Source organism: Gopherus evgoodei, chromosome 24 (genome assembly GCF_007399415.2).
Source record: "Gopherus evgoodei ecotype Sinaloan lineage chromosome 24, rGopEvg1_v1.p, whole genome shotgun sequence".
NCBI classification, from domain to species: Eukaryota; Metazoa; Chordata; order Testudines; family Testudinidae; genus Gopherus; species Gopherus evgoodei.
The window spans coordinates 184,450-196,637 of NC_044345.1; the positions used below are offsets into that span (position 1 = coordinate 184,450).

Genomic DNA, 12,188 nt, shown 5'->3' on the forward strand with positions numbered 1-12,188 from the left:
CGTATAGTCCAGGGGCTGGCAACCTTTCAGAGGTGGTGTGCTGAGTCTTCATTTATTCACTCTAATTTAAGGTTTCGAGTGCCAGTAATATATTTTAATGTTTTTAGAAGGTTTCTTTCTGTAAGTCTATAATATATAACTAAACTATTGTATGTAAAGTAAATAATGTTTTTTAAATGTTTAAGAAGCTTCATTAAAATTAAATTAAAATGCAGAGCCCCCCAGACCGCTGGCCCCAGAACCTGGGCAGTGTGAGTGCCACTGAAAATCACCTCGCGTGCCGTCTTTGTCACACGTGCCATAGGTTGCCTCCCCTGTTATAGTCTATGAATAGCAGTTTACAAAGAATCGGAGAGAGAGACAGTTAAAATATATGCAATTTTTTATATATATATATATATTTTCTAGTTACGTACATGTACTTAACTCCTCCAACTGCACCTCAGCTGAGCCATTAAACATTGGATGATTTCTTATAGGCATCGAGACAGATATGGGCCTTGGAGAGATTTGAAAGAGACATTAGTGACCTTATGCATCAGTAGAGGGCGAGTCTCCATGAATAAGGAGTAGTGTGGAAAAAAGTACCAAAATGTTTGTGGTGGCTGTGGGCTGCCAAAGATGGTATTGCAGGTGGAGGAATGGGAATGTGGGAGGTGGATGATGCGATAAGAGATACATAATGCATAAGTAGAAAGGCAAAAAGTTGGAAAGGGCTGTGAAGATTAGGATAAGAAGCTTACTTTTGATTTAGTGTAAGGAAGAGAGTTATTGGAGGAATTAAAAAAAGGGGGGATGATCTGCTCAAGAGATGAGCAAGGAACATGATTTTAACAGCTTCATTTTGTCTGATTCCCTCATGTGCAACTGTAGGTTGGGAATATGTGATCATGAGAACAGATAGTGCTGTGTGCTATGTGCAAAAGTGAGTCTGAGTTTCCCTGGCTTCTAAAGAATGAAAACTTTTTATTCTGTTTCTGGAGCCTGTATTTTCTAGAAGTTAGGTCTTCCTGGAACCCCACATTCACATACCTCTCAACATAACCCCCCAGCCCTCCCCAAATAGCCTAGTTTTTCTGTTTTTAATGATGCTCCTTGCAGTAAACAGGAAGGTTATGGTACTGCTTATCTTTTCTCTTCAGAAGCAATTATTAACTCTTCACCTATGGCACAGTGTATGAGATCAGAGGCAACACGGTGAATGTACTGATTTTCCTCTCCCTCCCTTTCTCCCTGCCATTGTCTCCTATCACCAATTTAATCTCATATAGTTAAAAAGCTTCCAGAGCTGATAATTTTGGAAACGGATTAGAATGAAATCTTTGAAACTTTCTCCTCTCCTGCAGAGCTCTGAATAGTTACATTCTCACCACTATTCTTGCTAAACATCAAGTCTACCAGAATCAGGAGAGTCCCTTTCCCCTGTGTTGCCGTGTTTTATTTTGTATTGCAGTAGCACCTGATTGTGCAAGGCATTATACAAACAGAAAAAAGAAATCCTTGCCCTGCAGAGACTGACCTAAGTAAAATATTTTTAACATGAAGGACTTCTTTTGATTAGGTGGAGAAGGTTTCTACACCCCTTATTAGGCATATTAGTGCTGAAGTGGTTCCCATGGGACCTCCACCACCACCTAAACCGAAACAGAGCAGAGATAGCACTTTTATGGAGAAGCTGCATGCTGTGGATGAGGAACTGGCCTCCAGCCCAGTGTGCATGGATTCCTACCAGGTAATGTGATCAGGGATACTGCAAAAATGACACTGTGGTGCAAGTATAACAGTATTGTTGTTAATGTAAGGTGGTTGTTTGATCTGTACTGTGTAAAGCACATTGCTAACACTTTAAGATGCTTAAAAGTGAGAGAATTATACAAATCAATTACTTTTCCTTATTTATGCCCTTTGTTTACACTCTGCATTTCTCTCAGCTCGGATAATGAAAATCAGTTCCATCAGTTTCACATTTGTATTCTTTGTGCTATATTGCTCAGGTATTAAAACATTGCAGGAGAATGTTTCTAAAGTGTTTTAGAATTTTTAAATTGTTGAAATGTTTCTTTTTTTGTTATATTTTATAAATCTTGTTTTTACAAAATGTAACATTTGCCAAATTTAAGCTGATTATGTAAATTGCTCCCTTTAGGTGACACTGAGACTCAGCAGGGAAGCAGTAGACTGTAAAATTGGGAGCAAGAGACCTAAGAGGGTGATGTAGTGTGTTAATGATTGTATTTCAGTGAATCTATGGAGCTGCAATGATACAGACTCTAGCAGAAGTTGTTCTGCCTGGCTCCTGTCTTGGAAAGGGCTGTTGTGGTGATAACTGAGCAGTGGGGATGGACAGGATAAACCAACTGATAAGGAGTAAAATATTGAAGGGGAAGAAAGCTCTTAAGGCAATAGGTTTGAATGAGGTGCATGTTGAAAAGATATTTATAAGTGATGTTAGTGTAATAACTACAGATTAATTAAATGTTACCCTTGGAGGGAACAACAAAGTAACATGAATCTTTTTTTGTGGCAAGAATCAGATTTTTCTGGTGTCAGGTTTGTTGTTGGTTTTTTGGCTGCACTGAAGTTAAAAGAATAATGGGACGGTTGTGATTGTGCTTTCTCTCCATGTTTCAGTCTTTGGATGATAGCCTCATTGCTTTCCGCACTCGATCAAAGAGACCCTTGAAGGATGTTCCTCTTGGTCAATTGGAGGCTGAGCTCCGTGCCCCAGATATCACACCAGACATGTATGACCCAAATACTGCAGATGATGAAGACTGGAAAAGGTGGCTTGGGGGACTCATGAATGATGATGTGGAGAGCGAGGGTATGCAGCAATACCTGGTTATTTAGTGGTATTGATGGGGGCATTTTCATCTCTGACCTTGATTAAGAGTTCTGTGGGAAGCTTGAAGCTTTCTCTTCCTGTCTATCCCAGGCAGTCTCATGTACAGCCGTTAGCTTGGTTAGTAACATGGATATGTTCTCTATGCCAACATCCTTTCTAACCTTCCACATATTTGTTGTATTGGTTCTAGGCTCAATCCTCTCTTCAAGGTTAAACATGCATTGACTCGTAAACTAGTGTACTAGTATATATGCTAACTGCTGCCTATGAGTAATAATGAGGGTGTTGTGCATTTCAGTTGCACTATAAATACTCCAGCGTCCTGTTTAACCAGCTCTGCTGTTTTTATTGTTTGTTTTCTTCCCCATGCTCCAACACACTGTCTGTGTCAGAACCTAGATACTACAGTAAAATGAGCTTTAATAATGGATCTAGAGATGAAAAGTTTTGGCTGGCTGAGTCTGCTTATACAAAGAGCTTATAATGGCTGTTAACACAGTGGATGCTCTTGTGTCAGATATTTTGGAGATTTCTTCTTTTCTAAACTTAGCTTCCTTTCCTGTACTTTGTTCTACCTTTCTCATTAGACTGTAAGCCCTTCAGGGAAGGACCATAGACTTAATATGTGTTTGCACAGTGCTTAGTACAATTGGTCTCTGATCCTGCTTGATCATTTGAATGCAAATATATAATATAAATGTTTAATAATAAAAATTAAAATGAAACTTGGAAGCTGCTGTTCACATAACCTGATCCCAGAAACTGGAGTGAAGTATTTAACGTTTCAACCTTCACCATTGCTGAAACTTTCCACAAGACAGCTTCCATAACTAGCAGGATGAAGCCAGCTGTTGGTTTAATGTCAATGCTGCCTTTCTCTTTTGTCAAGTATTAGAGGGATAGCCGTGTTAGTCTGGATCTGTAAAAGCAGCAAAGAGTCCTGTGGCACCTTATAGACTAACAGACGTTTTGAAGCATGAGCTTTCATGGGTGAATACCCACTTCGTTGGATGCATGTAGTAGAAATTTCCAGGGGCAGGTGTGTATGTATATGCAAGCAAGAAGCAGGCTGGAGATAACAAGGTTAGTTCAGTCAGGGAGGATGAGGCCCTCTTCTAGTAGCTGAGGTGTGAAAACCAAGAGAGGAGAAACTGGTTTTGTTGTTGGCAAGAGCGAGATGAATAGATATTGAACCTGTCATAAGGACTAATATAACTGCTTTGCTTTGGCTTTAGTTTCATTTGCAAACTGAATTTAACAAGGGCTATTGAAGCAGAATAATGTTAGCAGAGGCTGGAATCATTGCTGGAATCATTTTCTTAGCATGTGCCTTAGGTGGCGTATGCCCAGGATGCATCACTGAATTTGGTCTGCTGGTTGGATCATTAATTTGCCTGGCCTGGGTACTGACGGGGATGTGCGTTGACCTCTTTTAGAAGAAGTAGCATGAAAATACTTTCTTCATGGATCATGTTTTCTAAACATCTTACCATTTTTTGTTTCTCTCCTGGACTCTTTCCAGTGTGTCCACATCTTCCTTAAAGTGTGGGGCCCAAAACTGCACACCTTATTACAGCTGAGGCCTCATTGCCGAGTAGAGTGAAACAATTACCTCTTGTATCTTGCATATGACATTCCTGTTAATACATTGCAGAATGACATTTGCCATTTTCACAACATTATATGAGTAACTCCCATTGACTTCAATGGAAGAGTAAAGCCCCAGGATGGGCAGGAGGAAATCTTAAAATGAATTATCCACTGAGAACCTGGACCTTGGATTTGTTGGTCAGATAGGAAAACATAGTTAGGCCTATTTCTTGTTGTAGTAGTGTCTAACTTGAAAAGTACAGTATAGGGCACACCTTTATTTATCAATGTGGTGTTTTTATGTGAGGGGCACCATGTTGTTTTTACCATCATGATTTATGCTCTTATAAGAAACAAGAAAATAATTCAGAGGTTGATTCTCTGTCTTGCCTCTTGTGTCATCATTTACACCACCTGTGTACAGTGGGTGTAAAACGCACCAATTAGAATAGTGGCATTATATACTCACTTTCTGCAAATTTAGATGACACAAATTACAGCTAGTGGAGAATCAGTCTCGCCTTACTAAACTTGGAATATTTAAAATACTAGGGAAAGAAATGAGGGTGCTATAAGTGCAGAGTGAAAGGAAGATAGTTTTTTTTTTTTTTTATTGCTACCACAGCAATTGAGCAAACTGGGACCCTGTTAAAACTAATACTAACTCAAGTCCTGCTTCTGTCTGGCGGGATAGCCAGTAAGCCCAGTGTTTCTCCCCAGGTTGCCATTAGCACGGTCTCCCTTACGGTCTGATTTATGAAAAAATATGTTTCAAACATTTATCTTGTTAGATGAGGCTGATGATGATGATGACCCTGAGTATAACTTCCTGGAAGATCTGGATGAACCAGATACAGAAGACTTCAGGAACGATCGTGCTGTGAGAATCACCAGTAAGTACTGTGATAACCGAAGCTCAGCTCCTTCAGCACTGCTTCTGTTAGAATTGTTGATCCAAATTTAAAACTTCAGTGTTTGTTGCGAAGGTTTTGCAAGGCGGGGCTAATTTAAAAAAATAAATAAACAGAACCACCCCCCATGCTGTTAACTTTTCCTGCTCCTCTGTATAGTAATGACTCACCATAAATGCATGAATGGATCTGGCCAGTGGTCCAGCTTTACCATTCCATTGCTATCAGGTACAGCTACTTGTTTATTTTGAGTTCTGTTTTAGACAAAATGAAACAGTAGCCAAGATACTCTGAGAGTCTGATGTGGGTGTTAAGGAGGTTAGATAGGGTTGCATTGAAGGACTTTACTGTGTTGCTCAGGCCTTCACCTGTGAGTGGGGTCAAAGCTGCATCATTAGGCGCATAGAGAGTATGTGGGGAGAAATAGCAGCCTGAATGTGGATGAAAACCTTGTGACCACAGTTGCGGGATGCTGATCTCTTAAATCACAGATCAAGGAGGTGAAGCCCTTCTGGCATACACAAGGGATTAGGATTGAGTGGCTGAGAGGCAGGCTGTACTTGGATGCTTCAGGGCTGATCCCCATCACAAAGAGAAAATGTAAGAGTATATGAGAGGGTTCCCTTTCTTCCCACTTGTGTTGGAAAGTTTGCAAGGGTTTGTCATCTTCTGAAAAGGAAACCCTGCAAATTGCTGAAATTTTTCTTACTGGATTACTAACTGTTTCTTCATGCACCCTGTCTTGTCTCTTACAGAGAAAGAAGTAAATGAACTGATGGAGGAGCTATTTGAGACTGTAAGGGCAAGTCTATATTACATAATTAAAGTCGACCTTAGTTATGTCAACATACAGCCACTGCAGTAATTAAATAGTTTTTGCATGTCCACACTGCACTTCTTGTGTCAGTGGTGCGTGTCCTCACTAGGAACGCTTGCACCAATTTAACTGTCAGTGTGGGACAGCTTCTGAAAGGCAGCAACAGTCGATGTACTCAATGCAGTATCTACACTGATGCAGCATCGACCTAACTACATCAACCTAAGCACTATACCTTTCGCGGAGGCAGAGTTAAGTCACTGTAGTGGGTGAGTTACATTGGTGGAAGCTGCATTTTAGAGTAGACCCTTGCATTGTTAGGTTGATGTAAACTTCCTTAGGTCGATCTAACTCTGTAATGTACACTAGGTCTAAGTGAGATGTTTAACAATATGTGGGAGTCTTTCTATCCTGGAACTGACAGAGGGTCCCTGAAGGTGCCATCATAAGCCAAAGAGAGGGAACTTTACTGGATGTCTCAGCATAAACTCACTGTAAGGGGTCCTGTCATGTATGTGCAACTGTGAGGCGGTAAAAGCATGTACCCCAGTGAAGACCCAAGGGGGCTGAGCATGTCTGCTGCTGATGGCATCAGTATAGGTCCATTGTGATTAATTTTATACTGAGCCAGAAACCCTTCTGTACTAAAAGTAATTCCCTGAACTTCAGACAGAGCCTCATATACCTGACAACTGCTGAGCTTTATTTCCTGTCAGTTCCAGGATGAGATGGGTTTCTCCAACATGGAAGATGAAGGCCCAGAAGATGAGGACACCGTTGCAGAGTCACGGCCGAATTTTAACACACCACAGGCACTTAGGTATGACTGTCTGGTCTCAATAAAAACTGCAGAGGGTGTCTGGGCACCCAGCTGTCAAATATGTAATAGAAAGAAGATGGAAGCCACAGACATAACATCCAGATGGCGATGGTGTCCATGGCCCTTTTGCTCTGACTCCCTGATACAGCAGCGTATTTGCTGCAATTTGTAGGTATCATGGAGGGAGCCAGTATGGACAGCGCTTCTCAGTGAAGGGGCCAGGAAGAAGGAGGCAATGCCCTGAAGGAGAGTGTAATGGCGGCTTTTATTGGAGGAAAGGCAGTGGACCTCAGAAAGAGGTGTCATTGAGGGACTGGACTGTATTCTAGCAACACAGCTGAAGGGTGACAGCTTTTTTAACTTCCTCCAGAGGAGTTCACTTACTACCTCCAGCTTTCTTGGTAATATGAAGGTACTGTTGAAGAGCTGGGCTGCTCAATACAGTAGAACCTCAGAGTTACGAACCCTCAGGAAGGGAAGTTGTTCATAACTTCGAAATGTTTGTAACTCTGCACAAAACATTATGGTTGTTCTTTAAGAAGTTTACAATTCAACATTGACTTTACAGCATTGAAACTTTACTATGGAGAAGAAAAATGCTGCTTTTAACCATCTTAATTTAAATGAAACCGGCACAGAAACAATGAGGAGTCCAGTGACTGCTCGTTGTTTCAGTGGATACAGACTAACATGGCTACCCCTCTGGTACTAAGCACAGAAACGGTTTCCTTACCCTATCAAATCTTTTTTTAAACTTTCCCTTTAGTTTTTTAGTAGTTTATGTTTAACACGGTACTGTACTGTTCCTTTTTTTGGGGGGGTGTTCTCTGCTGCTACCTATTGCGTACTTCCAGTTCCAAATGAAGTGTGTGGTTGACCTGTCAGTTCGTAACTCTAAAGTTCTACTGTACTGGCATTGCCTACCAAATCTCCCAGTGCACATCACTTCTTGAACAGGTGGGTGCTGCTAGTCAGGAAAGAGTTGGACTGGCAGAGCTGTGTAGGGGCACGAGACTGAAGCAACTGTCAGCTATGGACAACATATGACATCTTTTTGATAATTACTAGCATGGGCTAAATTTTAGCCAGTGACTTGGAGCTGATTGGCTTCAGATCTCATGATCCTTCTCCTGTTCTTAGTTAATATTTATTTTGACAAATTGTGGCTTACTATTGAAATGGTAACAGTAACAGTAACTGAGGGGCTGAAAGTGAACTGCAGTTTGAATGAAGACTCCTTGTCTATGGGGCAGCTCAGCTCAAGACTAAGCCGTATCTGTTTGGGAAGGGAGCTAAAGTGACTGCTGGGCAACTGCACAATTCTCTCCAGATGAGCAGTACTGGAGGGGAGTGTGGAAATCTTAGACCAGCTACAGTCTTAGTGTGAAGGGTATTTCATGCTAATTTCCCTCGTCTGTATGGGGTAAGGTGGGGTAAGTCCTCCTCCTAACTGGTTTCCTCTTCCCTGGTATTATCTGTACATAGTGTTGTTCCTGGACTTCTTTAGGGAGGTAATTTTGTGGGAAATTTTCACCTATTTGTTCCATTGGTTCCTTCTCATTAGTATCTTGGAATGTAAATGTCTTAGAGGGCCCTTGATTGTGACTAGCTTTGAGTGCACATGCTGGGTCTGTTGTGGAAGTGGAGCTGATCCTAGTTGGGTCAGAGGTGGGAAAGTGTTGATTGGGCTATCTATAGAGCTCTGTCATAAGCAGGCTGACACTTAAAGCTGTTTGCAATGACAGGAATATTTACACCACTTCTCTGCTGCAGCAGAAACAAACATAATGAAATAGCCTGCTGAGTAAAACTCAGGGGCACATCATTAATATTTACAAAGTGTGTCCACAGCATTGGAGAGCTGCAAGTGATTTCACTGGGACTGATGATGGTAATAGCCAGCAGCCATAATACTTTGGGCTGTGATCTTGTTTAATCCGACAAGCTTGGGTCAGGTCTGGTCTATTTCTCGAATGATCTCTTTTTTAGCAATGTCTTATCTAGCTTCTTATACCATGGCCGTTAACAGTGGTATGTGAGTACTTGAATAAGATGGTGGAGGAAATGATACTGGTGATTGAGTAGGGAATGCTTTTATCTGAGGCCTGGTCTACACTGCGGAGGTGGAGATTGATCTAAGATACATAGACTTCAGCTACGCTATTCACATAGCTGAAGTTGCGTATCTTAGATCGACTTACCTCCTGTCCTCATGGCGCGGGATCGACGACCACGGCTCCCCCATCGACTCCGCTTCTGCCTCTCACTCTGGTGGAGTTCCGGAGTGAATGGCAGAGCGTTCGGGGATCGATTTATCGTGTCTCATCTAGATGTGATAAATCAATTCCCCGATAGTATCCGTGGGCAGTGTGGACATACCCTGAGGGTATAGCTCCACTTACAGCTGTACAGCGCTGGGAGTTACAGCTGTCTTCCTACAGCTGTGTAGGGAAAGCACTGCAGTGTGGCCACACTGACAGCTACCAGCGCTGCAGTGTGGCCACATTTGCAGCGCTGTAGGGAGTGGTGCATTATGGGCAGCTATCCCAGCGTTCAAGTGGCTGCAAAGTGCTTTTCAAAAGGGGGGTGTGGGGTGAAGTGCGACAGGGAGCGTGGGGGAGACAGAGAGAGTGGATTTTTGGAGCTGACACTGTGTCAGCTCCCTGCCTTGCAAGTTCTAAGGACTGGAAGATACACAGCACCAACCTTCAATCATTTTAAAAGTTTCGAGCCCTTCCCCCACCCCTCTCTTATTCACTAAATGCAAATAGCCTTCAGACTAGATAAGCAGCTGCTCCAAAACAGACTCCCGCACCCCCCGCCGTGTTGCTTCTCTCCTGAAGCAAACACTATCAAGCTGTGAACATTCCAAAGGAATTCCCCTGCCTGCCTCTTCTCCAGCAAACGAGCTGTGTTTGTTTTTTAGATAAGCAGCTCCGGGAGCCCGGAGTTCACAACAAAACAGCAGAGTGGCTGAACAGGCATTCTGGGATACCTCCAAATACCTCGGAGGCCAATTACAGTGCTATTGGTGGCCATGCTTGCGGAGCAGCGCTGCATCACCAGCGCTGCAATCCTTATACCTGAGGCAGAGCAGGAGTACAGCCAGCGCTGCAGCCAGGGAGTTGCTGCGCTGTATGTGCCTTGGAAGTGTGGACGGTGAGTAAGTTGCAGCGCTGTAAACCCACCACCAGCACCGCAACTCTCCAGTGTAGCCATGGCCTGAGTCTGTAACTAACCAGTACCCCAACATGGTGTTAGAGTGGCATGGTGCTTCTGAAGATGCTGCATTCAGATGTAAAACTAAAGCCCTGACTGCTTGTGGTCATTAAAGATTCCATGACACTTTTCTCAAGAACAGGATTATTAATTAATCCTGGTGTGTGGCCAAACTTTACCTCAGGTAATTCTATTCTGATTCTCTAAGTTCTCACAGCTTTAACGAGACGCGGGATTTGCCTTAACAGTTTCGGACAGGAAATTAACTTTTGCTTTGGGCTGTTGAAGGAATAGGTGCTGTATACCAGGTTTATAAAATACTTTGGGTACTTTGAGATGAATGGTGCTTTAGAAATGTAATTAATATTTTAATTGTGCTTTGCAGAAACTAAGTGAAATCTACTTGATACACCAGGTCATTAAGAGTGGTGTCTGTAAGTCATGGATTTGGCATAATACTGTCTGCTTGATCTGAAACAGATTTGAAGAGCCTCTGGCCAACCTACTCAACGAACAGCACCGGACAGTGAAGGAACAGCTTGAACAGCTGAGAATAAAGAAATCTTCGACCAAGCATCCACAGGAGATGGAGGGGTCAAAACCTCAAATTGAGAAGCCACTTCAGACCCTAGTTTTGGACATGGGGCAGAGAAAGAGGCTGCATCAGCAAATGCAGCAGGTAAGAGATGTAGATATTATCAGACACAAATATTACACCATCTTATCACAGCTTCATTGTCAACTGCAAGGCAAAGGCCTCTGCATATCATGGTGGCACCTGTGCAGAATTCCTAGGAGTACCCATTCACGTTGCTCTACGAACCCTAATTGTGTATTTCCTGACTTTTTTGTGCATTTATATTCTCAGCTATCGTGTTTTAGTTTAAATGATTTATAAATGTTTAGGGTCAGAAGGGACCACTGTGATCATCTAGGATAATTTCCTACAAATGCAAACTACAGGATTTCCCCAAGTGATTCCTGCATCAAACCTCTTACTACTGGTTTCGCTTACTGTGGAAATTTATCTGAACTGTAGTTGTCACTAGTGTGTGCTTGTGTATTTTTAAGGTAATTGCTTAAGATGTCTGCACTAAAAATTATTTCAAGCTCTCTGTTAGCTGAGGTATGTCTGTAGCCAACACTTATTTTGAGACCCAGGAGATATAACCTGCTCCGCCTGTTGGTGCTTTAGAATATTTTCCAGTATTTTTGGATATTAGTGTCTTGTGTATGGAAAAGCTTCATCTGTCTGCCCTGTTCTTCCAGCATGTCCAGCTCCTGACTCAAATCCACCTTCTCACCAGCTCCAACTCTAGTCTGAGTTCAGAAGCTAGCACCACGAGGATGTTTCTGGTAAGGATCTAGTTAAAGTTAGAAATACAATAATTCTATCACAAAAATAAAGGTCGCCATTGTCTTTAATCAAGATGACTTGGTCTGTATTTTCAAAAATGAGCAGTGAAGGAGAGGCGGTATTATGTAGCTGCAGCTGCTTTTACATTGCTAAATGGTTCAGCACTGTGAGAGAGAGTTTGCTGTCATGGGAGGGTAGCCTAGTTAGTGCAATGGGCTAGTACACTAACGGTGCCAGTTTAGGTGAAAATTAGTTTTGCTTTCTGGTTAGTTTTAACACACACCTCCCTCCAGTCTGGCACTACAGACAGTCCCTGCTCTAGAGATGACTAGGGTGGGATTAGCAGGACTGCTACAGGTTGGAATTGAAGGCTTGGGTGAGAGAAGTGTGTTCAGCTAATGCCTATGCTATACTTGTCTGAAGCCTATGTGGGTATTTGCTGAGGGAAGCATAAAAAATCCCAGTGAGAGTGGGTTGGTTAGTGGGAATGCCCTGCAAAGCTTAAAAAACCCAAAATCTGACTTCATTCAGCTGAGAAATATTTCCTTAACATTTGTTTCAAATGATAGTATCATCTACATACTAATGCTTGATCAATTGCTTACTGAACGAGTTTGTATCTGTGTGGT

General features: G+C 42.3%; 1 protein-coding gene across 8 annotated transcripts in view; it reads left to right on the forward strand.

Moving 5' to 3' along the window:
- Positions 1-12,188, forward strand: part of GON4L (gon-4 like) — a 48,006-nt gene that overhangs the window by 11,970 nt on the left and 23,848 nt on the right. For 5 of the 8 annotated variants that reach the window (XM_030541996.1, XM_030541995.1, XM_030541998.1 and 2 more), the window contains exons 10-17: positions 1,562-1,732; positions 2,147-2,209; positions 2,632-2,824; positions 5,227-5,328; positions 6,102-6,142; positions 6,880-6,983; positions 10,683-10,881; positions 11,472-11,558. In XM_030541996.1, the coding sequence (XP_030397856.1) occupies positions 1,562-1,732; positions 2,147-2,209; positions 2,632-2,824; positions 5,227-5,328; positions 6,102-6,142; positions 6,880-6,983; positions 10,683-10,881; positions 11,472-11,558 (960 nt within the window). The remainder of the gene's footprint in view (positions 1-1,561; positions 1,733-2,146; positions 2,210-2,631; positions 2,825-5,226; positions 5,329-6,101; positions 6,143-6,879; positions 6,984-10,682; positions 10,882-11,471; positions 11,559-12,188) is intronic. The other 3 variants (XM_030542000.1, XM_030542001.1, XM_030541997.1) reach the window with 2 other exon arrangements.